Source organism: Poecile atricapillus, chromosome Z (genome assembly GCF_030490865.1).
Source record: "Poecile atricapillus isolate bPoeAtr1 chromosome Z, bPoeAtr1.hap1, whole genome shotgun sequence".
Classification (NCBI taxonomy): Eukaryota; Metazoa; Chordata; class Aves; order Passeriformes; family Paridae; genus Poecile; species Poecile atricapillus.
In genome coordinates, this window is record NC_081289.1 from 20,945,484 (window position 1) to 20,970,253 (window position 24,770).

At 47.6% G+C, this 24,770-nt stretch overlaps 2 protein-coding genes and 1 long non-coding RNA gene across 7 annotated transcripts in view; 2 read left to right on the top strand and 1 right to left on the bottom strand.

Moving 5' to 3' along the window:
- The window catches only part of LOC131573787 (homeodomain-interacting protein kinase 2), a 145,458-nt gene extending 142,519 nt beyond the window's left edge, over positions 1 to 2,939 (bottom strand). For 3 of the 5 annotated variants that reach the window (XM_058828043.1, XM_058828040.1, XM_058828039.1), the window contains exon 1: positions 2,680 to 2,938. In XM_058828043.1, coding sequence (XP_058684026.1) covers positions 2,680 to 2,698 — 19 coding nt within the window. In that variant the 5' untranslated portion in view covers positions 2,699 to 2,938. Of the gene's footprint in view, positions 1 to 548; positions 706 to 2,679 lie in introns of those variants that run through there. The other 2 variants (XM_058828042.1, XM_058828041.1) reach the window with 2 other exon arrangements.
- A 975-nt stretch (positions 2,940 to 3,914) lies between these two features.
- Positions 3,915 to 5,964, top strand: LOC131572769 (uncharacterized). The gene is made up of 3 exons (XR_009276047.1): positions 3,915 to 4,385; positions 4,991 to 5,294; positions 5,408 to 5,964. It is a non-coding gene; the product is annotated as an uncharacterized LOC131572769 (long non-coding RNA).
- An 18,691-nt stretch (positions 5,965 to 24,655) lies between these two features.
- Positions 24,656 to 24,770, top strand: part of LOC131573672 (thromboxane-A synthase-like) — a 236,823-nt gene continuing 236,708 nt past the window's right edge. Inside the window, exon 1 of the mRNA XM_058827853.1 lies at positions 24,656 to 24,759. The gene's annotated coding sequence lies outside the window, so the exon portion shown is untranslated. The remainder of the gene's footprint in view (positions 24,760 to 24,770) is intronic.

Sequence of the window (24,770 nt, forward strand, 5' to 3'; positions counted from 1 at the left end):
CAGGGTGCTTTTTCTGTCAAAGAGCCTATGTTCTGAAATCGGTACGGCGGGGATACGGTTTCACCTCCCCTCGCCTGCCTTGCGGTGGTGGCGGTGGGCGTGCATGAGTGCCAGCCGAGACTGCTCGGCCAAGGGCAGGAGCAGAGCTGTGCCTGCCCGTCGCAGTGCTGATCCGAGCCCGCGGTTCCTGGGCTCTCCTCAGTGGCCTGACTGGACCTGATGCTCCTGAGGAGGGCTACAGACCGAACTGCTTTACGCACATAGCGTGAGGCTCGCAGGGGAGGATGGCAGACCTTGCCTCCCTCCGAGGAGGAAATTGCATCCCCTGCGATAAGTAAGTTTTTATCTACGCACTGCGATATTGCAGGGAATTCTAAGGACCTCTCATGGCAACTAGGAGGCGAAAAACAATCATTAACCCCTCCTCCACTTCCCTCGAAGCCATTCAGCAGCAATTTAACCCGCAAGCATACCGCAACACAACAGAGATAAAACAATTTCTATCAGCCTTTACGCTATCTCCGGCTCCTGCCATTTAGGATATTCACCTATTTCGAGGCTTAAGGCATGCTGCAGAGCCTGGCCGCAGACCCCTCCGTATCTGCTGCGATGAATTTGTTTCTATGGGTCACTTTCAGGGTATTTTTTCCCCATCTGCTCTCTTTTTCCAGTCAGGCAGAAGCAGGGGCGCCGCTGAAGTTAGGATGCTCTAAGGAACCGCTAAACTTGCACCGCAAGCTCCGGTGCAGCACCGCCGCCCCCTCCCCAGGAAGAAGCCGGCGCTCTGCTCCCCCCGGCACTGGCCGAGGCCTCTTCTCCTCTCCTCTTTCCTCCCCTCCCCTCCGCTGCCCTGCCCGGCTCCGGGGAGGCGGCCGTGCCGGCGCTCGCCCACTGCGGCGCGCCGGGAAGGGGAGCGCGGCCGGGCTGGCCGCAGGCCCCGCGGCCCCTCCGCCCCGGCTGCTGCGGACCCGCCGGGCGCCGCCGCTCTCCGAGGGGCACCGCGCCCCCCGCACCGCCCGCCGGATGCGGCCCGGCGAGGAGCGAACTTCAGGGCAATCGCCGCCTGACCCCACGGCCGGCTGGAGGGGCAGGGCAGGCTCAGCGGCGGGCGGTGCGATGCCGGCCAGGCCTCACCGGCCCGGTCACACCGCGGGAGAGGGGTCAGGCCCGGCCCCGGGGGGCCGTCGGGCGGGGGCCGGGCAGGTACGCGCCCGGGCTGCGAGCTCCGCGCCGCGGCGGCGTTGGCGTCGGCGTTGCGCTCTCCCGCCCCGGCGGGGCCCCGCTGCCGGGGGAGGCGGCGGGGCGGCCCGGGCGCGGGGCGGGGAGCGGAGGGGGGGCTGCCCGGCCCGGGGGCCGGGGCCGCTCGGCGGCGCGACGCGGCCACCAGAGGGCGCCGCCGGCGGGCCGGCCTCGACCGGCACCCCGGGCCCGCCGCGGCCCCTCCGCCGGCACCGGCCCCGGCACCGCCGCGGGCCCCGGCTCCCCGCCGTCCCCGCGCTCCGGCGGCCCCGGGCCCGGCCGCGGCGAGCGCGGGGAGGGCCGGCTGTCCTCCCTGCGCTAAAGAAAACGCTCCTCTTTGTCTGCCCGCCTCCGGCGGGGTCCGAACTCCGAACAGCGGGTGAGCCCGGGGCTGCCCAGAAATAACCCGGCGGGCCACCGGTAACTTTACACCGCCCGCCGGGCGCCCTCCGCGCGGGCGCCGCAGCCCGGGCTCGATTTCCTCCTCAGATAAGTTTTACCGGCCTCGCCATGGGAAGGAAAGTGCCGTCTCCCCGTGCCGCCCCCTCCGCGCCCGGGTCTCCGCCGCCACGGACCGAGCGGCCCCCGGGCGGGATGGCGCGGCCGCCGGAGGATGTCCCTCCGCTTTATGTAACGCTCCCCGGGCAGCGCCGAGCCGGGAAGGGTGACGGGGAAGGGTAAATGCGTCGCGAGGGGATTTAAATTAACCTCGATACATCTCTGAATTTTTCTTTTTAAACGGACACCCCGAACTACACATCGATCTAACACCCACAACCGTATATATACGCATACACACACATATATATGTATTTATACATATGTATGTATATAATTACTGTGATTTTTTTAACCCGAAAGAAACTAAGTTGGGTTACTTGGGCTTCTCGCCGCAGCCCGGGCTGGGCTGAAGGAGAAGCCACAGGAGCTGACAGCAGGCTCCAGCAGCCCCGTCCGCCGCCGCCGCTGCCCGCGGAGTCCCCGCGCTCCGGAGGAGAGGAGCCACGGCGGGGGGAACTCCTGGGAAACCGGCGAACGGAGCGGGGTAGCCGGTCCTGGGAACGCGAACTGCGGCGAGGGGCAGGCAGGCAGCAGGCACACACACACGCACACACACACACACACACGGAGGCGCAGGGCAGGCTTCGTCCACCTCATTGTTCTTCTCGGCACCGGCACGGACTTCACCCACCGCCCCCCGCCGGGGACCGAGCGCCCGGGACCGCGGGGCCGGGGACGGGCAGAGCCGGGGGGCGACCCGCGGCTCGCCCCGCTCCCGCCGGGCGCCGGGTAGGGCGGGGGTGCCCCGTCGCCTCCCGCGACATCGCCCGGGGGGACGGCGAACCGCGGGCGGGCGGCCAGGGTCCCCCTGCTCCCCCCTCCCTCCCCCGCTGCGGCCGGGCCAGGGGTGCCGGCGGGGCGGGCTGGGCCGGGGCTTACCTTCGTACATGGGGGCCATCGGTGCAAGGACGCCTGTTATTCATGGCAACGCCGCCACGAACGACGCGAGATCGCAGCCCCCCAAACTCAACACACATCTGCCATCTTGAGCGGGTGTCTCTCGGCGGAGGCGAAGCTGCCGCCTGCCTTCTGCATCGCTGCCCACCTCAGCGCGGGGGGAGCCGGGCACATCCAGCCCCGCTGCCGGCCCTCCGACGCGGCCGGGGCGGGCGGGCGAGCGGGCGGGGGGCGGCGGCGCCGGGCCGGGCCGGGCCGGGCCGGGGCCGGGGCGAGGCGCGGGGCCGGGCAGGGGCGGCGGGCGGCGGGGCCCCCCCGGCTCGGGACGGCGGCGCTGGGGAGGGAGGGAGGGAGGGAGGGAGAGAGGGAGGGAGGGAGGGAGGGAAGGAGAGAGGGAGGGAGGAAAGGAGAGGGAGGGAGGGAAGGAGGGGGGCTGGCGCCGTGCCCCCGCTCTCAGCGCGGCATGGCTGCGTGTGCCGGGGCGCCTGCAAAAGTTGCACTGGGGGTGAGAGGAAGGGAGAGAGAGACGGAGGGAGAGAGAGGGAGACGGAGACCGAGACGGAGAGGAGGAAAAAAAAAAGAGGAGGAAAAAAAAAAAAACAGCGAAGGGAGTTTGCAAATAATCAAGCGCCGATGGCACCGATCGCGGCTTCCCAGAAGGAGCGGGAGCGAGCGAGAGAAACCCTCTGCTGAGATTATGTGGGATCTTGTTTAACAACACATTTCAATCAGGAGAAAAAAGGAACAGTCAACAGAAGTTGGTGAAACACTTCTGTCTTCCCCCCCTCCTCTTTATAGAAAAGAGAGGAAAGAAAAAAAATAAAAAGGCAGCTGATTGAAGCTTTGCAACTCACTGGCTGTGGGGATCATATAATTTGTGCTCATGTTTTACAATAGCATGGAAAATTCCTAGCTCTCCCCCTCTCCCCAAATAAATCTTCTATTCCCTCAAGGCATTTCACAATCTGGTTCACTGACAAAAGTTCCAATTTATCTTTTTTTTTTTTTTTTTTTTCGTTTATCTTGCAGTGTAAATATTTAGCGGATGCATTTAAAATAAACATACGTTGTTGCTTTTAGGAGTCAGGTTGTGTTTTTGTTTTGTTTTTTTGAAAGAAACCACATCAAAGAAGTGTTTACTGAGATTGACAGCCTGTTCTCCCCCTCCCTCTCTCTCTTCCACCCCCCCCCCCCCCCCCGACTCCCCGTTTTTTTTTAAATTTTAAATCATCTGTCTCCGGTTGAGCTCTTGCTGTAGGAGCACCAACCCGACGAGCATCATTTTTGTCGGTGCATAGAGGAAAGCTGTAGGTGAAACCACAGGAACCCCCTTTGCCTGACAGGAGCTTTACAAAGGAAGGTCAGTCACCAGGTACCCATTACGCAGGCAAAGGAAGCCGAGACTCATGCAAAGCCTCTGGCAAAGGTGGAAACAAAACCTCGGGCTGTGATCCTGCATTAGCAGCCGTCTGGATCTGCCTGCCTCGAGCTCCTTACAGATGAGCAGTCTGGGACTGGACCGGTGAAGAGGTAACTCCCTTTGTGCCTGCTGTTTCTGCTGATCCCCCAAAACGCTGCTGCCTCTCGCTGCTGCTGGTGCCACCCAGACCTCTCCCACCGCAGCACTCGGTCGCAGCAGGGCTCAACACCCGGCTACTCCCACTGATGTCTCCAGGACGGGGCAAGAGGTAACTTTTACTTGGGGATATCAGTACGAGTCAAGCGCTCCAGCCAGCCTGGCCCTTGTCTCGGGGTGCCGCGGGTGCCTAGGCTGGCAGATAAAAGCAGGCCAGGAAACAAGCCGGGCTGACCAGCCGATGGAGCAGGATGGCCATGGCTGCGCTGAGGAGGATGTGATCCCCAGGCTCCTGTGGGCCATCTTGTTTGCAAGGTATCTCCAGTGTTTTGCATGGTTTTTCTCCCTCCCCTGAAAAATGCCTGAAAATACAGGAAAGCTGTCTCACTCTCCATTAGTATTCTGTTTGCGACATGAAGCTGAGGATACATTTTAAATGTGTCGAAGAGTGCCACGCAGGGCCGGTGGAGGTGATTGAGGGCTCAGAAGTGGGCTGGGGTGGCACTGGAAGAGTACGTACAGCAGAGGGAGCAAAATCTGCTCCCGTCTCATCCCTGCTTCATTTTGAGAGTGATCAACCATCACTAAATCTTGGAAAGAAATGGACCTGCCCCCAGCTGGACCACTGGGGAAGTCCAAGGCCAGAGGTGGAGGGCAAGCATGCAGATGACAGCGGGCACAGTACTTGAACTTATTTCTTGTTCCTCTTTTATTTAGCTGTGGTGACCCTCAGAGTTCAGCTCTAGGCACAAGCCGAAAGCCTCATATTTTACTAAAATGTGTTTCTGGTCATTGTAATTCTGCACTGCTCCCTTCTTTATGATGGAGAACCTTCTCTGCTTCCCAAGGCTACTGATGCTTCTGATCCCAGCCTGCCTCCCTGCAGGGGGAGACACAAGAGGAGATGTGGAGAAGTGTCAGAGAGTGTTGGAGAAGAGCAGAGGACAAAACTAGAGGAGTGGGCTGCTACAGGAACCAGCTTCACTTCTTGGCATTGCATTCTGCTGTAGCATGCCTCCAGGTCAGTCATATCACCCTCACTTGCCTCAGCTACAGAATGAGGACAGATGTCTGACACAGTCTGTGCTGTGTGAGACTGCACTGATAGTTTCTTTTCCCTTTCTTTCACCCTAGGCTATCCCATAGGTCTGTGAGATCTGTGTTAACTCCATGTGCATCAAGGCTGGCATGACACAGGAGTTTAAAATATAAACCAAACTCACTCCTTGCCAGAAGAAATGGAGGAAGGGGTCATCAGAGATGTCTGCAGGACTCAGCATGTGTGGCCTGGGCATGGAAGTGGTGCTCCCTGGCCCTGTGGCTGGCAGGTGGAGCACGAACAGGGACACAGGAACATCCAAACCCGTGTGTGACATACTTAGGCAAATGCTAAAGCTGTTGGCTTCAAAGCACAGGTTATTCTGCTCGTCTTCAGGAAAAGGTGCTGAACTTGATGGACTGCTTGGACAACAATTCCTGAATGCCTCTCAGGTTCAATATCACCAGGGACATTAAAGACTCTCGTCCACTTACAGTTTGTCCCAAGACAGGAAAATTAATGGGCATGTTTTCACCAACAAGGACTGTTCTGATCTTATATGTTTTTAAATGTTGTTACCAAATAAAGCCACATTTGGTAAATAAAAAACAGCCTTAACAGGTCCTGACCTTGGCCCCTGACTGGCTGTGAAAACATGGTGCACAGACAATGCTGGTGTTCTGTGAGCACATAGAAGGAACAGGGATTTGCCCAACTGGCCACAGCCTTCCTCCCCAGCCCTCACAGGAGCCTCCCTCTGAGTGTCTCTTTTGGAGAAGACTTAGGGCACGTGATTGGAGCTTAGCGGGTACAACCCCTTGCTCTACTTCCCAACTGCTGTGAACAGATGGGGATGCACTCTGCAGGTGGCCCAGCTGTGAGCCTACAACCTTCTTTCCATTTTCTCCAAAACTGGGCACCCGTGCAAGGATGTTACACCCCTGGGTAGCTAAGCCAAGGCCAGAGCTGTGGTGTGAACATACCTGTCGGGAGCCAGTTGTCAGCAGCGCAGCTGCAACAGCCCTGGGGCAAGGCCCTTCTGCTGGAGAGATCGTGGTCTGCTCTCTTGGTGCCTGAGACTGCAGGGGGTGTCTCTGACATTTTGAATCCTGAGAAGCTTTCCCACCTCAACAGACTACCTCTTCTCTTTGTCCACTTTGTGGGAGGATGGCAAAGGAGAAGCACCTTTTAATGCCTCATCTGCAGGTCTTTTCATTTTTCCATCTGCATATTTGGGTCTCCCATAAGCACAGCCCTGGTCTGGGTGCAGGTACATGGCATGCTCAGCTGTGTCATGGAGTATCACAGCAGCATGCCCAGCTATGTCCAACCTGGCTGCTGGGTGGTGGTGGCAGGCACTAAGCCAGGGAAAGGACAGGTGACCTTTCTACAGCACTGGGCTGGCACTCAAAGGAGCTCCATTTCTGCTCCACATATGCATACCTTGGTGGTCTTGGCATGTAACTCCTTCAGAAAGGCACATGGTGTTTCACTGGTGTGTCTCAGGAGCCTGCTGGTAACAACCTGAGCCTATACTTGCACTGCGAGCAGCAGGAGTTACTGTTTCTTGCTGGAAATGGCGAGAGTTGGGGCTTCTTTTTCTTTTCCCTTAGAAATTATTACAGATTTTGAAAGTCAAGTTTAAGAAGAAAGGCAGATGAGTTTTAAAACACAGTTTTTGGTCATCATTCCCATTTTAGGAGGGTTGTGTGAGTGGACACAAGATGCCCTTTGGTCTCTTGGAGCCAGAAATGCTACGGTGGTATCACCTCCTCTTCTTTGGTGCCTCTGCCAAAACCTGGTTGTGCCAAGAGCATCCCACAGGCATTGCCAGAGATGCCTGCTGATAAGATGCAATTTATTCCTCTTTCCCTCAAACCTGGGGGGGATCTGTGGCTCTCAGCTTTCTTGGTTCAGTGTCCATCCACTGCATTTATTTCTTTGGAGAGATTGAGCCTAAAACTGTGCTAATAAAAGACTGTATGGTACATTAAAAACACCACCACCACCACCAACATAACAAAACAGAGAAATCCCCCCCAAAAAGCAGAAGAGAAAGGCTGTAAGCACACAGGGTGAGCATGTCCCCTTCAGTGACAATCTTTCATACCTGTTTGTCTTTACAGTGGTGCTGGAGCTGGAATTAAGAAAGTTGTTAATAAGGATCAGGCCCCAAATCTTTCACATTAATCAAAGCAAAAATTTTTTTTTTAAACACCAAGGGAAGGTTTCCCAGTGAAATACACACAGTTGTTTTCTTTTTAAATGTAAATCAGTGAGGGAATGGACAGTTTAATTAAAAGCAAAATTATTAGGTAAGTGCTGAGGGAATCTATATTATTTGCTGGGTACACTCACATATTTTTACTGGTGACTCAATTGCAATTTTTAATTTCTTTCCACCTAGTAAGACTAGCTCAGAGAGTAGCCACTGTGATGTGGAATATTTGGGGAAGGATTTTTCCCTGGATAGCAGGAATGTCTGTTCTGTGTGTGAGTTGTGGATGCCCAGGCAGCCTGTTATGGTATGCCCATTACATCTCTGCTAATCACAGAATATTCTGAGTTGTAAGGGACCCACAAGGATCATCATTAGTAAACACTTGCTACAGGCTGCCTCTGTGGCATCACCTGGAGAAAATCTTGTCCCCTGTGACAGGGATTTTGGGTTGCTGCTAGTGACTGAGGCCTTCAGTGTCACCTATCCCTCCAAACACAAGCCTTTTGCAGGCAGGTGTTTTGTGGAACCCGCCCTACCCCTTCTCTCAAGCCCATGTGTCCCTCCTCCACATGGCAAATGATCAGCTGGATTTCCAAGCACATCAGAAAACAGTGTACTGGGCTGGGACTATGCCTGTTTGTTTTGTAAGGTTCTGAGGGAAGGCCCTTATCTTTGAACACGTGTGGAAAATATGCTGCATACTTGAGTGAGGTTGGGGACCGATGGCTCTGTGGCAGCTGAAGTTCAAAACACGACCACAAAAACCTACAGCACAATTATCCCATGCATCAGTAAGTGGGGCTTTATAAGAACTCAGATATTTTTACTCAGTCTGAACATCAGTGGCATACTCAGTGCAGCTCATGTGATGTAAATGCCCCTTTCAGGGGGTACAAATGGATTTACAGCGCAGGCATACAGAGGGATGAGACTTAATTCCCAGTATGAAACCAGATGATGCTGATAAAGCCTCAGTGGCTTCAACAGATGTACCCTGATAGAGGCAGGAGTGTGGCGATGAGAAACAGGACAGATGCTGTAAAACGCTCTAGGTACCATGGATGGAGGAAAGGTGCGATGCAAGCGCACAGCCCGGTCAGTGCCCTGGGGAAGGCAGAGATCTGGGTCACCTCACCCGAGCCTAACACCATGTCTGATCACATTCCTGAGCTTGCTTCCCCATCAGGAGTATCGCTGAAATAAATGCCCTAAAAATGATGTGGCCTCTCCGTTTGAGGGGTTAAACACAATTTCCCATTGTCGAGCTTTTGCAGTTGGCTCAGGTATTTTTGCAGGATCTTGGATCCCTTTCTTCTTATTATTAATAAAAGAAACTTTGAAATATATTTTAAAGAAAAGTGCTTATCAGATAATGAAATTCTAGCTGTGGTTGTCTTTCAAACAACCAGGGCCATGATTTAATTGGAAGTAATTATAGTCTTTTCTGAAGTATAATTTTTAGGGTATTTTTTCCCCTGACATTTGCAGTGTGGAAATTAAAAATAAAACGATGTCAGAATCACGAGATTTCAATCTGTCTTCAAACAATAATGTGGGCTAGTGTCAGAGGTTTGTCCTTGGCTGGAAGGGAGAAAAACTCACTAAAGAAAATCCTTCTGGTGAAAATCGCCAATAGCACCTACTGGTGCATTTGCTTGTGCTGAGAAATTCCTGAGAGACTCCTGTTTCCCAGAGCTCACTGGAAACCCTCCTACCTCTGCTGCAGTGGGAAAGGGCACATCAGTACCTAGCTCCTGAGAGCACCACATTTGTGATGCAAGCTTTGGTAATTATTCCACTGGTAAAGCTATATTAAAAAGGTATACTTGGAGCAAGGAAAAAATTCCCATTCTACACAGCAAAAAATTAAATGTAGTCATCATATCCTGCTGAAAACAAAGTTATTTCCATAGTTCTTTTCCCGGCCAATATTTTTTATTCAAATTTTTAAACAGAAAATTTTTCAATTTTTTTTTTCTTTCTGAATTTTACCCTGTTTTCACTTTGCAATTCCTCGTCCTCTTTTGGTGAAACCATCAGTGTATCCCCTAAACTTTGACTCATGCTTTCTGTCTTACTGAAAGTGCCATTTCCAAGGAAGGGACAGTCTCTGTCTGCATCAACTCAACCTTTTTAGTGGCCAGTGGCATCAGCAGGGCCTCGTGGGCAGAGCCTGAGCTCCTACCAGCCTGTGTGGCTCTGCTGGCACTGGTGATGCTGTGATGGCCCCTGACACATATGCAGCTCTAAATTCAACCACTCAGTGGACAGGTTGGCTCAGCCTCCTAAATCACATTCTCCAGACTTCAAATCATTTCTGTAGGGATGTGGATGCACACATGAGGAATCATGTTGCACTCTGAATTCTCTGCTTCTGGATATGAAATTTTATATCTAATGTCCATTTTCAGTCCATTCATGAACACCAGTCAAAGGGAAAGGAAGGGACTATTTCAGATTAAAAGGTCAACACATAAAAAGTTCCATTCAAGGCTGTGATTCACTGTATAAAGTGCTGAAGAGGACTTCCAGGGGTGGAAAACTCTTCTAGTATTTACACTTATTGGGCTATGCAGTGGATATTATCCCTTTTTCCAGCCCAGATCTCTATGAGAGCCAAACCTGGCCACGATGTCCATCACTGTTAATGCTGAAGAGGATGCTCAGTTCTGCAAAGTGTGTTGACTTTTTGATGAGGCATTAGGTGAGGTTTCCTATCATTACAGACTCTATGGAGTTATTAACAATATGATTTACAAGCCAAATTCCTACTGGTCAGTGCCTGCTTGGCCCACTCATGTACCCCACCTCACTGCTCAACTTTATTTATTCCATTTCACTCTTCACTTTAAAAATCCCATTGTGTGGCCTTCCCAGTGAAGAGCAGCTATGTTTCATCTCAGACATGCCTTCAGTAACAAGGGAAGGGGTTTGCCTTTACTCTTCAGCCTTTTCAAAGAGAAGCATTTTATTATATGGGAAAAAACTTTACACAGACTGAGGTAAAATTTTGGTCAGGCCTTGTAAAACAAACTCAGTGACTTTAAAGTAATAAAACTTTCTGTGGCACTTTGCCAGAGCTGATCTTCTATGCTATACTTCAGTAATAAGTACGGATGTGCTGACAGAAACCTCGAGGCTTCCAACCTGTGCTCTGTGCAGAGCCTCAAGGGATTTTCTGGAAAGCAACTGCTTTTCCAAAGTTAAACATTTTTATCTCCCTTCCCAAAATGGCCATCAGACCAGCGGTATTTCAAAGACAAGAGAACGTGTTTACTTTCACGTCTTTCATGCTGTCAACAGAAAATATTTGAAATTGCAGGCAAACTTTCCAAGAAAGCAGAGATGGAGATTTTCTTTGCTTTAAATTTTGGAGTACCTTCCAGTACTCCTCCTGTCTTTGCACCACTCCCTTGCTCAGCTGGGAGCCTGGAGATCTGAGCCTATGACTTGACCACGGATCTGTCTGGGGACTCTGTGTTTGGGTACTGTGGGCCAAGGAGTACATTTGGTACACACAGTGCCAGCCACAACACAGCCCTGAGCTTGGCAGGAGCCTTCTGGCCAGGGGTGGAAAACTCTTCTAGTATTTACACTTATTGGGCTATGCAGTGGATATTATCCCTTTTTCCAGCCCAGATCTCTATGAGAGCCAAACCTGGCCACGATGTCCATCACTGTTAATGCTGTACCAATAGCTAAGCTCTTGGTGAAAGTTTGACATAAAAACATTGTGCCTTGCTGATTAGTCACAACCGGTGACTATCACAGCTTTAAAAATTGTGATCATGAGGTCTTGTCTTGCGACCCTGCTGCCCACCCTCCTCCCTGCAGAGAGAGAGGAATAAATATTTACTACCTCTCAAAATAACACCCAGCCACACTCACCCTTACTGCTGCAGAGTAGTTCATCTAATTGAAATAAGAACATAAGTAAATTGTTTGTCAAGGCAGTTTATTAGAAAAAGATTGCTGTGTCAGGAGCTCCCTCACTGTGAGAGATGCTGTGTTGTCTCTCTTAATATTTAATGTCATTTTAATAATATTTCCCAGTTAGGGGTGCAGGCTGATGCTATATGCTAAGCCTGCCAAAGTGGGGAGGAATAAAAGCTTGAGGTCAGCTTAATTCCATTGACTTTTCCACCTGGAGGCTGGGTAAAGAGCAATGCTGCACTTTTTCCAAGGGACTCAGCCACTCCCCGGTACTTCTCTCATCAGCTTTATCTCAGATTTGTGGATTTTGCCTTTCACTCACTCAGAATGACACTTTAAAAGGTGAGGACCACATCCTGAGGAGGTAGAGATGAGAAATCCACCTTTCTGTCCTTTGACAAACCCATTTCTCTTTGCGATGCTGCTCCCCTTGGGCTCGTTAATCAGACAGTACCATAAACCGCTGGATTTCTCCCAAGCTCATGACTGCATTTGCAGTTGCAGCACTCTTGCCTCAGTGGCAAGTCTTGTTTTGGAAACCTCTGGGTTAAAGTCAGAAGTGTTTTAGCCCAAAGAGTGGGGATCTGCAGCTTAAGTATCAAAGGCCCCTGCTTGTAAAGCATCTATCAACGCTGCCTCGGTGTCACCCTCCAGCCCTCACAGACCTGCCTTGCCTGCAAAGCTGCTGCACTGATGGTGCCTCAGTCCCCATGCCATCCCTCCAGACATCTCCTGGCAGCAATGCCCAGCTCAGGCTCTTCCTTGTTGTGAAAGGCTCCTGGCTGAAGGACTGTGGAGTCAGAGCCTTTTGAAGCTGCTGCATAATAAGCTGTATTCTTTACCCAAACATCACTAGACAGTTCAATAATTACATGAACTTTGTAATCAGCCAAACAAGCATAGCCATCTACCTGACGTACACGTAGCACTTGTGAGTAATTTTATATAAATGCCACGTACTTTTGTACTTAGTGCACAGGCCTTGTGCACAAACAGCTATAGAAGGAGGGCCCAATTATAAATAAACTGTCCTTAGTTGTCACTTTGCTGTCTCTGACTTCCCACGCATTCAAATTGTGAGACTGATTCATTTAATCTTACTCTAAAGCAGCAAGCCACAGAGTCAGTTTCCTGACAGTTGTTCTAAAAAGTGTAGCTGAGCTCTCTTAAATTGTCTTCCCTTGTATTATATTTAGACATTGTGATTAGAGTATCTGTCATGATATGCTTTTACTTTAAGGCAGAAGTTCAAGCCGCTTTCTGAAAGCAGAGATGCTCCTGGGAGCCGAAGGGGCACGAGTGCTGGGGTTCAGCATTTGGGAGCAGAGATCTTCAGCACTGCTTGTGCTGCTGGCTCCCCTGCACAGCCAACCTCATGAAAACCTGAGTTTTCAAGTAAGTGAGATGTTACTTACCATTATGAGACTACAGGGAAGGATGGAGGCAGCGAAATACTTAGTGGCTGTTTCCAAGGGTTTTAGAAATTTCAGCTGAGCAATTCTTACAATCCTCCCTTCTCCCTTCCTTCCCTCTTCTCCCCCCCAGATCTTGTCAAAGGCTTGGATGCAAGATCTGGACATTCCTGTCATATGAGCATGGCTTTTATATGTTTGTGTCATTGCAAAGCAGATTATAATGACTACACTTCACGCATTTTACCCTAATTAAGTCAGCGGAGGTTTCAACGCAGATACAAACTTGACATGCAGCTCTGCCATTGACAATTGCCTACCAAAGAGAATACCTGAAAGCTCTTGTTTTGCTAAATATGCTGTTTAATATTTTGTAATGCTTGGGTAAATGCAGTCAGTGAATGTAGAGTCTTCTATGTTTCTATAGTATTGTGGAGGAGGTTATTTGAGTTACGCTCAAGGAGGTTTCCTTGTTCCATGACTTGCTTTGCCAGAGCACTTGTCAGATACTGAGCTGCAGGTTCCAGCCCTGCTGACCACCATTTGTGATGAGGAGATCCACAGACTCCAGCAGACCCTCAGCCACTGTTCTGATGGCAGGAGCTCTCCAGCAGCCTGGTAAATGTGACCAGGATCTGGCAGGCAAGACAAAGTGAAAGACCCGCTGGGCTCTGCAGTACAAGCGGGGACAGGAAGGGCTCTGTGGAGAGGGGGAATGGTAGAGAGCAGATGCCACGCCTCTGTTGTGTTTTGTTAACCTGAAATGAATAGAGCTGTGGAATTTAACACACTGAATTGAAAGGTGAGTTTCTCCCATGTGCTGTGTGTAGGACGCCTGTCTTCCTCTAGCTGATCTACAGAGATTTGTAAATCTATTATTGCTTCCACACACCCTCATAGAAACTTGTGCTTTAGGTTTAGCATGCAGAAAACTTTAGGTCCTTGGTCCACATGTATGTGTTTGTCCAAATGTGATTGGATTACCATTCCTTTAAGATTGGTCATATTCCTTTTCCTCAGATAAAACTGTCATGCTACAAGTTTTCCACCATCCCTGTGTCTCTAGAGAGAATCTTGGAGACTTGAAGGTGACTTTTCTGAAAAATGGTCTCAATAAAATTCCAAAAATACTTTATAATTTGGAGCCTGCTCCTCAACCTCCAGCAGAGATCAAAGAGATCCCAGAAAAAATATTAAGCACCATGCATTCCTAGGAGCTGAGCCTTTGGCTGTAATGAATCAATCAACTACCCTTTTATCAGCCAGATATAAACTGACTTAGGGAATTTTGGAGCCAAAGGCTACTGGTACAAGGCTGATGGTTTAGGCTTTGTTTTCATTAAAAAGTTTGACTCCAAAGGAAGGTCTTTGTTTTCAAAAAGTGTTTTTAACATCTTCCTGTTATTTTCACCCTCAAGCTTGCTCAGCCAGTTGGGTTTGAAAATCTTGTTCTTGCTTCCTAGTGGCAAGATCATGCGTTGATGGTAGGTATGGGCTGCCAATTACTATCTGTCACTGGTATTTATGGGGTTCCAACTGCTACAGTACTGTGGTGCCAGGTACGATATTGAGATAAGCAGGGAAGTTATTGAATGTGGACTCTGCTCTTCCCACCCGAGTGCTTGGCCCCTTTGACTTGGAGACTTTGTCCTCTCTCCCATGCTCAGATGCGGGGCACCCGAGAAAAAGTGAGGTTTGTGTTTGCTGCGGAGCAGCCCCGGCCCGTGAGCCCAGCCAGGCTGTACTTGGTACCCGTGGCTCCATCTTGGATCACGTCCTGCTTCCATCCCTGATGCTGGCATGTGAGCCAAGGCACCGGCGCTGTCACCGGCGGCACCAGGAGCAGAACACACAGAGCCTGTGGCCTGCACACCAGCTGCTGCTGAACTCTTTTCCATAGAATGTTTTCCAAAATCCGGCAAACTGTGCCAACTGGGAGAGCTGAAATCAACTGAGGTGCTGCTTCCCAGGCTGTGCAGGGTCACAGAAGTGTCCCAGTCAGCATGGAAAGCTTTGATCTCTCTGGAGAAAGAAACCGGAATGACGCAGAGGACTGCTGGAGCCTGGCTGGCATGAATGGGAAGAATTTCTTCCAGCTACAGGTACTAAAGGGACATTTTGCTTCTCAGACAAACTCAACCCTTTGACCAGCTTGACCAAGGCTGTGGCCAGAGAGTCAGTCTCAGCCTGATTCTGAGAAAAACGCATGCCTGGAACTCCATTTCTACCACTACAGAGAAATTAATATGAACCCACAAGAAAGTGGAGATGAAATGAAAAAAATGCAGGTCATGGTAGCAGCTAGCTTTTAAGTGGGACAGGCATAAATTTCTTTAATGTGGATATAGAAGGGGATGTATTTTGTTCTATTTTTATTTGATTGTGGGAGGCTAAAGGGAAATTTTCTCATAACCTCAAGAAAGAAGTGTTCAAAACTAGTTTCTAAAATGTGAAAATTTAAACAAAAAATTAGAAAGGAAATTGTGATGGAGGATCTGTGTAAAATTTTTTCCCCCTTATTTTTGATCAGCTCTGATGGTTCTAACTGATGCCCAAGGAGAAAGCTTGATGATTTAGAGATGAAGAAGAAAGGAATTGCACCCTTGGTAAGCCCTGCCTGTGGGACAGGAACCCCAGGACATACTGAAAATGTTTAAATAAGGAATGTGCCATGAACCAGCATTTATCTCCTGCTTACCCTTACATCTATTTCCTTACCCTCAAATTTTCAGGAATGAAAAGCTGTAAGGATCAGTAATTACGCTGAGACTTTTCCTTTATGTATCACTGCTCACTCAAGAATTTCAGGCCATTACACAAATAGCAGTGACGTGCTTGTCAGGGGCTCTTTGAAGCACAAAGTGCCCTTGCTGCCAGTTTGTTTTCCTCGGAGGAGGAGCGGCGGCAGAGGGAGATGAAGGGATGGAGTCTGCAATGCTGGGATGCCCTCCCCTTCCTCACCCTCTCAAGTCGCACATGCCCCTCTTGCTTTACCCCCATGGGGGTTTCTGGCCTCACAACCCACCTGAGGCCAGGTTCTTTTGGGATGATAGGGCATTTCCAGATGCTTAGGTGCGCCTGGCAAACAGGGAATGGGCACCCAGTGCTCAGCGCCCAGAGCCAAGGAAGCCAGTGATCCTACCCCCTGATTGCTGAGAGCTGCTCCGTGACGCCAGAAGGTTCACAGAGAGCAAGCAGGGCTGGAGTCAGCTTACACTGACTCCCAAGGACCAGGCAGCGGCTTCCCAGGGAAAAAAAAACAAAACATGCCCACATAAATAAAGAGGGAAATAATTATAAATGAGTAATTAACTGAGCAGAAGTAAAAATGGGAAGCTGAAAGACTGAAGGAAAAGAGAAGCGCGTGAGATTTTTTGTAGATGCAGAGGCTTGCATTTTACATCTAAAGAAACAGAGGAAGAAATTTAAATGTGTATTTAGAAAAAAAAAAAAATTCCAGTGGGAAATGTGAAAAGAACCACTTTTATGAGGAAGCCTCTGAAGAGACAAAGCTATAAATGCACAGTTCCAAATATCAACCATTTCTTTTTCAGCATTACAAAAACCCCAAATAATTCATACTGTACAGAGTTAAAGCAAATTTTTGGAAAAGCCTGGGAACAATGCTGGGAATTGCCCACCCGCTGTATGATTTTTGCTCCTGTCACTGGGCAGTATAAGTGAAGTGTTATTCACTCCAAGAAACATTGCATTCCTTTCTTCTCACCATTATCTTACTTATAGTGGGGTGTATTTATAGAAAGACCGGAGATGCACTGCCATCAGTCTTCCAGCACCATCCACTCAGTGCTCAGTGGGAGGATAAAGACTCCTATCCAGGGAAATACCCTTTCCCATAGAATCATAGAATGCTTTGTGTTGGAAGGCACCTTTAAATGTCATCTGCTTCAACTCCCCTTCCACAGACAGGGACATTTTAATCTAGATCAGGTTGCTCAGAGACCTGTCCAACCTAACCTTGAATGTTTCCAGGAATGGGACCTCTGTCACCTCTCTGGGCAACCTGTGCCAGTGTTTCACCACCTCCATTGTAAAAAATTTCTTCTGTTTATCAAGTCTGAATCTACACTCTTATCATTAAAAACCCTTGCTCCTTGTCCTGTTTCTATTGTCCCTACTAAAAAGTCAGTCTCCATCATTCTTATAAGCCCTCTTCAGGTACTGAAAGGCCACTAGAAAGAATCCCAGGAGCCCTCTCTTATCCAGCTGAACAACCCAACTCTCTCAGCCTTTCCTTATGGAAAAGGTGCTCCAGCCCTCTAATAATCTTCAGATTAACCAGAAAATGGCTTATCAGGGAGGCAGGATTTCACTTGGAAAGCTCCAGACTGAAAACCCAGTCTTTAACTCTATTTGAAAGACAAGATGGAAAACAAATCTAAATATGCTTTCTGTGCTCAGCCACCACAACGTACCTTGCTCTCATGTTTCTGGCTGAAAGAACATTCAGTGGGCAATTTTTCACCATATTAAAATCACCACTATCAAACTCACTCTGGATCCAAAAGAGCCAAATAAATTTGATTGCACCCATAGAAATGTATATTGGGCAATGATAAAGAACCTAGGCCAGCTGCTGCTCACTTAGCTCTTGTGTAGGCAACACTTACATGGATTGCAATGGGGATGGCTAAATGAGGGCTGGATGGGGTAATTGCACTGAGCTGGTGTTGGAGGGGCTGGTGCTTGGAGACCTAATGACATTCCTCAGCCTGGGATAATTCAGAATCCCCAGAGACAGGGCAGCCAGGTACTGCTGCCTTTTTTCCCAGCCCCATTAGGAGATAACTAGAGTTACACTATACGGAAAAGATTCAGGCAATGTGATTGAAAAAAAAAAAAAAGGAAATAAAGTTCCTTTATGATTCCTCTATGATTTTGTGGCTCTTAGAGCATGCTGGGTGGTGGGACTGGAAATGTGGAAACACAGCACAGAGACAGACTTTATTAGCTTGACAGACTAGAAGCAGTGGTGTTTTAGTGGTGTTTTAGCACTCCATCACTGTTACTGGCCTTTGGTGAGAGTGTCTGTGGCCAGCGCTATTTCCAGGAGGATTTCTCTGCCCTTATGTATACCCTACCTGTTGGGCACATGAGAGCTGTGCTATTTAACCCTTCTTCCCCTTGTTTATGCTCCTCATTGCCACACAATCCATAGGCAATGTTGTATAGTGTTACGCCCCTCCCCCAAACTTTCCCTGTTTCAATCGGTGTCACCACAAAGGAATAGATTATTACTGACACTGATCCCAATTTAATCCTTCCAATAATCTGATTTTTCCAAGCCTATTTATATCCTTGAAATGACAGTAGGGTTTAAAGAGATACAAATACCTGAGCCTAAGTGCTAGTACTATCCACAGCAGTCTGGTCCAGTTTTGACCCTTCAGAATAAAGTGTAACCCCAAATATTATTTGATAAATCCCTTCCCAAGTGTTTGCAGTGCTAGTCTGGTCCTGGGTTCCTCTTTTTGACCAGCTTTTTCACATTACAGGTTTATTCTCCTATACACTACTATCAAGCTGAAGTCCCAAAATAAGTTTTAAAACTCATATAAATGTAGAATTTCTTTTCCCTTTGTGGATTTTAATAGCTTTCTGGTGTCTGGAAATGATCTAGAAGCAAAGCTTTCATAGCAGCGTAAGAAGTAGAAACCCATTCTAGTTTGTTATTTCATCCAGCAACCTGAGAACTTTTTTTATTTTCCTGGGCTATAAGGTGATCAGACAATGTTTTCTTCCATTCCCAATCTCCTTAAGAAGCTTATTAATGCTTTACATTGAAAATAAAGACAAACCAATCTGAAAACAAAGCCATCCTTAGCGCTGCATATTGTAAATGTGCTTGCTGGACCATTTCCACTATTAGTAACAAATTCATTTTAATATTGCTCCTGCTTCTTGCTAGATCTGCAGAACCTCAGTTCACACGTAGCCAAGGAGTAGTTCAACCAGCAGTCAGCAGGTTTTCGTTCTTTTTTTTCCCACTTTTATAATTCAGTGCAGTGACTTGTTTATATAACAAAATCCTTTTGTTTCTCCAAAAGGGACTTGGCTATTCCACTTGAGTGACAACACCCGTGGAAGGTGATGGTCTATTTTTTCCAAAGCAAAGGCCTCAGTTTTCAGCAGATTTTACAATCCAGTAATAAATATTTAAAGGAATTATAATGGAACTGAAACAAAGAACACACACACACTCATGTACACACACGTGTACACACACACACACACACACACACAAAGACATGCACACTCATAGTCAATTGGTCTGAGGTCATTCTGGTGCAGATGGTGCCTCTGTTCAAACCCTGAGATATTTTGCTTTTTCTGTCAGGAAACTTGGCCACCTCGGATTTTTAATACCCCATAAAAACCATATAAAAAATTATTCTTTACTATGTAGCAGATCACTCAAACATCCATGTCAAAGGCATTTTCTGCAACAAAATCTCCTTCTGCCCCTAAAAGAGTGTAATAAAGAGTACAATCCATGCTGATTTCTTGGTATTCTTTCTCAGGTATGAACTCTAGGATTTTCAATCATCTCTATTTTATTCTATAACAGACTAAAATAAATTACACCAGAATGGCAGTTTTGGAACATACCAGGACTACACAACTACCATTTGACTTCAAATGTATAGATTATTATAAAGCAAATGAGACACTGATGTACTTTTCCATTTACAAAGTTTGGATTTTCCCCTATGGGCATAACACTAGGTGATATCTTAATTAATGAAGGTGAAGACCATATATGTGACATAAACAAAAGAGCTGCATTTTAACAATAATAAAAAAGAGAAGAACAAAATATTCCAACTCTTGTGAGAAAGAATGAACCGATTCCAAAAAGTAGAATAATGAAAACTGAAAGGCAAAAGAAGGGAGAATGTAAAGTAGATATTGAAGCTACCTGCAAATGTCTCCCTTTGCCAACCAAAAAGTATGTATTTTATTTTATTTTATTTTATTTTATTTTATTTTATTTTATTTTATTTTATTTTATTTTATTTTATTTTATTTTATTTTATTTTATTTTATTTTATTTTATTTTATTTTATTTTATTTTATTTTATTTTATTTTCTGTATCCTTGTCTCTTCATGTGCACTGAATGATGACCTACCAGCAGCACTACCTCTGTATTAAACTGCCTGATTAAAATTCTCACTGAACACTGCCCACCCATCAGAGCCTGCTTGTCCTTTCTTAAGCCAGTGCATGTGCAATATTTGCAAAATGACACATATACATATATATATATATATATGTATATATCATTATCTGTGGAAAAAAACAGGCATTGAGTCTTAAGTGTAAGTGCACAGAAGGGCAGCTTTGCCATGAGGAGGCCTGCTACCTGCAGAGGAGTTACCTGTGCAGAACTGACCCTCTGACACAGCATGCTGAGCTGGACTCTGACAGGTGCTCTTCAAACTGATGCAGATGAAAATGCAGTGCCCAGTGGCCTTTTTGTTGTCACACCTGAGTGACCCACATCCGCAGGAATCTTGGGATGGGAACAATACACTGATGGGTGCTTATCAAGGGAAGACCTTGATTATCTCTGGCTTTAAAAGCCTGAAACACATAGTATGTGTGGGAGCTGCAGAAGGACCTGTGTCTCACAATCTGACCAAAAAAGCAAATTAAAAGAATGAAGAAATAGGTGTCAGGGGTAAGGGGAATTGGTTGTGGTGAGGGGCTCTAAGGGGAGGTGGAGGGTTACATGGGGTGTTATCCATTCATTCCTGTGTCCAGGGCTAAGCAGGAGGACAGTACTTCTCCATTTCCACCCTATCTGTATTTTTTCACCTTTGGAATCTGGTTATTCTTAGCTCACTGGGTTTAATTTGCTGACCTGACATGAACATATCCATCTTTCATGTTGATCCTGGCTTAAACTCAGCAGAAACACAAGAGTGGAAAATAACCCTTCTGACAGCTAGAGACAATGACACTGAACCAGTTCAGGAGAAATGGAAGGTGGTCACAGGTATGTAGAAGGTCTCTGTCTGCTCATGGTAATCCACAGGTTAAGAGCAAAAGAGCAGGTGTTTGTGGACATGTGAGCATGGACATGCAGACACCAGTGGAGAAGTAGAGATAGATGCTTTTAAACTCATCAGACCTCATTGCTGTATTCAGCTCTTCATCGGGAGAGACCTTTGGGATGGATCCGCTGGCCAGGAGAGGGAATGAGAAATCTCCTGCAGGAAAGGGGAGACCGTCTAGTCCAGGAGAAGCTCCTGGGAGAGGGGCAGGCGAGGACAGAGGCAGGAAGGCCTCCCACTCCTATCGCTCCCCCTTCCCGTGCCAGCCCTGCTCCATCTGCTGGCAAGAACAATGCGGAGCCGCTGCCGCCTGCCCGCCGGGATCCAGCCCCTCCTGTCCTCCTCCCCAGCCCATTTCATCTGCCACAAGTGCCGAGGGAGAGAAGAGCAGAGCCTCCCCCACACACAGGAGGGAGAACAACCCTTATTTTTGGATCCTTGCTTTCCCATAGGTTTCCCCTCCATTTTAGCCTCCAAAATGTCATTAAAGTTACAAATTAAGCACTGCGCATGCAGTGTATTTACTATCTGATCTGCTGTCTGGGAAGTTTATTCCCCTGCTCACCTGTGGTCAGTCAAACCCAATGGAAATATCCTGCAAATCCCCTGAGGTTGCACATTGGGATGCTGATGGGAATGGAGAGAGGTGCCAGTACCAGCTGCTGCCTCAGCCAAGTGCCCAGGGAACCAGGGTGCAGCTGTGAAAGGTGTTCAGGGAAAATGTGAATCCTTTGCCTCTTTCCTTTGCTGCTCGGCACTTTGCAAGGGTATTATTTTGGCTCTGCCTCTGTTTTTCCCTTGGCTACTACGTGTTTAAGAGAACAGGCTGAGAAAAGCTCTGATATTTTCAAATTGTGAAAGCAACATGCAAAGCTTTTGCCGTGTATGAGCCTGCATTGTGAATTTGACTCACTCTTCTCTGTACATGGAGGTGCAGGGTGTTCACAGCTCCCTTATGAAAGGGTTTTTCAGCTCTGGCACCATGGGCATTAAATGTTTTTCATTCTTGTCCTACCTTCTGCTTTTGGGAAATCATCTGCACCTGGAATTTGTGTCTCTCTTGCATAAGGGAAAAGAAGCATGTTCACCCTGCTGTGGTCCTTAGCTATGGCAAGTCTTCCAGCTCTGGGTTACAGGTGAATGGGGTGGGCTGAGCTTCCCCACATCAGCTAGGTCCTCAGGGAGGGAAGAAGGGCAGCCAGCGTCAGACCAATGTTTACAGAAAGTTTAGTCTCCAGTGGATTTCCCTATTCCAGTGAAACAATAGGAGGGTCTTGTGCTGTATTATCCATGCTTCCTCTTTATTCTGATATTATCTGTGAATTCTTGCAAATAATAGATGACGGAGACCATTATTGTTTTGGGAAGTAGGAAGATAAAAACATTAGATGGACCTTAGCAGTTTCAATAGACTTATTCACGGTGTTTGTAGCTATGCAAGTCAGAAACTAGCAAAATACCTGTTGGAATAAGTAATAACCCTGTGCATTCACTAAAGCAGTTCTTTTACATCTTGTTTTTAATGAGAGACTGCCTCAGTCAAACAAGTGCTAGAGCTCAAAACAGAAAGGGAAAGCAAACATAACTCCACTCTTAATGCCATGAGATTTTTGGGAAGCAATCCATTTCAGCTCTTTCATGTATCTGCATTAATACAGGAATTCTGATATAAATTGCATGATGGTGATTAATAAATCTTCTATTAATTGAACTTGAAGTAAAAAGAACATATTTTTTTCTTTTTTTCTTTTTCTTTTCTAAACCTGCATTAAAATAGATTATTCAGAACTCTTGGAATGAAAAGTGCTAGGTCAAAACTCACATTTTTCTAGCAAATCTATGAAAACTTACTATAAAAAGTCACATACTGTAGAATTTCAATTGTCCTGGAAGGCTTATCCGGGTTATGACGGTTATGACTTAAGTGTGCTATTCATGTGCTGCCAATTTGTTCTAGAACTACAAGATGAGCTCTAGTGCCTTGCAAAGCAGCTAAACCCTTCCCTGTGCGAGACAGAATCCAGAAGCCATTCAGTGGATTGATTTGGGTACAGAAGTCCTGCAGCTTCCCTTCAGTCCCATGCAGAGCTGGGCTGTGTCTCAGAGCTGGAAGCCACAGAGCAATGTGGGTCTTCTGAAGTTCTGGCAGGACTCAGTATCTGCCTCTACATCATGTGCTCCTCATCTGGGAAGTCTTCCTCATTGAGAAACCTTGCCCTGCAACTGCACAGAGATGGTTGTGGTGCGGTCCTGCATAGAAGCTGAGAAGTCTTTATGGATACCACCTGTCTGGACACTAAAAACTCCGGCATCACCCATGTATTATTATTTCCTGTTACTTAGGACCTTTCCTTCTCCTCTTCTTCACCTCAAGTAAAGGGGACCTGTTGATTTATTCATGGGTGTAATACCTGCTGGTCCTGGTAGAACTTCTCTGGTTCATTGTACATTAACATTGTTGATATTTTTTTATGCATACGCAATTAATGAAAATTGGACAAAGCATTAAAGCTTTTGCAATATTCTGGACAGATTATGAATTTTTTTGTTCTCTGTGAAGTATTGTTAAAATTTTCTACCCACAAGGATTAACTACTAAGAGCAGATTTTACTCTGAAAGGAGAACTTTCTCTCATTTGCACAGCCTTGTGTTAGAAAAACAAACATTCACAGTTAGGCAAATAGGGCCATGCTCCCAAAGGTTTTTTTGGTGAGTCTCATGGCATTTAGTGATCCTATTGATTTCCCAAATTCAGGGCAGCAGTCACTGTGTGAGAAACTTCACCCTCAGTTTTCAAAAGAAATGCCTAGCTTTTAGGGAACAAATGCCTAAATGAACACTTGAACACAAGGTAAAAACAGAATATGCGGTTTAGGCTCACCTTGCATCAGTCCATCAAAGGTAGCTTGTGAACTGAAAGCCTGAATAGGGCAAACTAATTCAGAATAAAGCAGTGTTAGTGTGAAATACATGTCCAGCACAGGAAAGGAGAGTTACGCAAGAGAAGCTACTCTGCAGCAACACCCAATGTGGATAAGCCCTTAATTACTTTTAAAATCTCATCATTAGTAAGCCATGCTTATAATTTCTAGAGGCCTTGAGTTTCTGGAACAACTGGAGTATGAGATTCAATTGCATGCACTTCAGTGGAGGATACAGTTAAGTATCGGCACGTTTGCAGACTTGAGGCCAGTCATTAACTAATTAGTGTATGGGAACATTTGAGTTTTTCCCATCTGATTTTGCAAAGCTATTCAGCAACACTTGCTTATGAGCTTTCACTTTTCACTTTTTCCCTTTTCCCTTCACTGCAAACCAAAAAAACCCCACCAGAAGCAGAAAGACAATTGGAAGTACACTAACTTCCCATTTCCCCCTTGCTGGAGATAAAAATATTTGCTGAGTCTTGTGCTTTTTTATTTGTAATGCAGACATACATACAAAGACTTTTTATAAAAGAAACGTATTAAAGGTCTCAGCGTGTTAGCTTCGTTTGCGACCATGCAAAGCCTCCTTTCCCAGCCAAGACCACGTCAGCCGGAGCGGCTGGGGGTGATGGTGGAACTACAACCCCCAGAGGGCATAGCGGGGGGCAGCCCAGGGGGACGGGGCAGGGAGGCGCGGGTACTCCTGGGAGTTGTAGTCCTGCGGCCCTGCCTGGCAGCTGTCCCAGCACCTGTCTGTTCTGAGGGAGGCGGCGATGGCTCCGCGCCCCACTGCTGCCCTCAGGCTGCTGCAGGGCAGCTGCGGCTGGCACCCCAACCGGGAACCGCTGCAGGAGGCATGGGAGACCTCTGAAGGTAAGGATCTC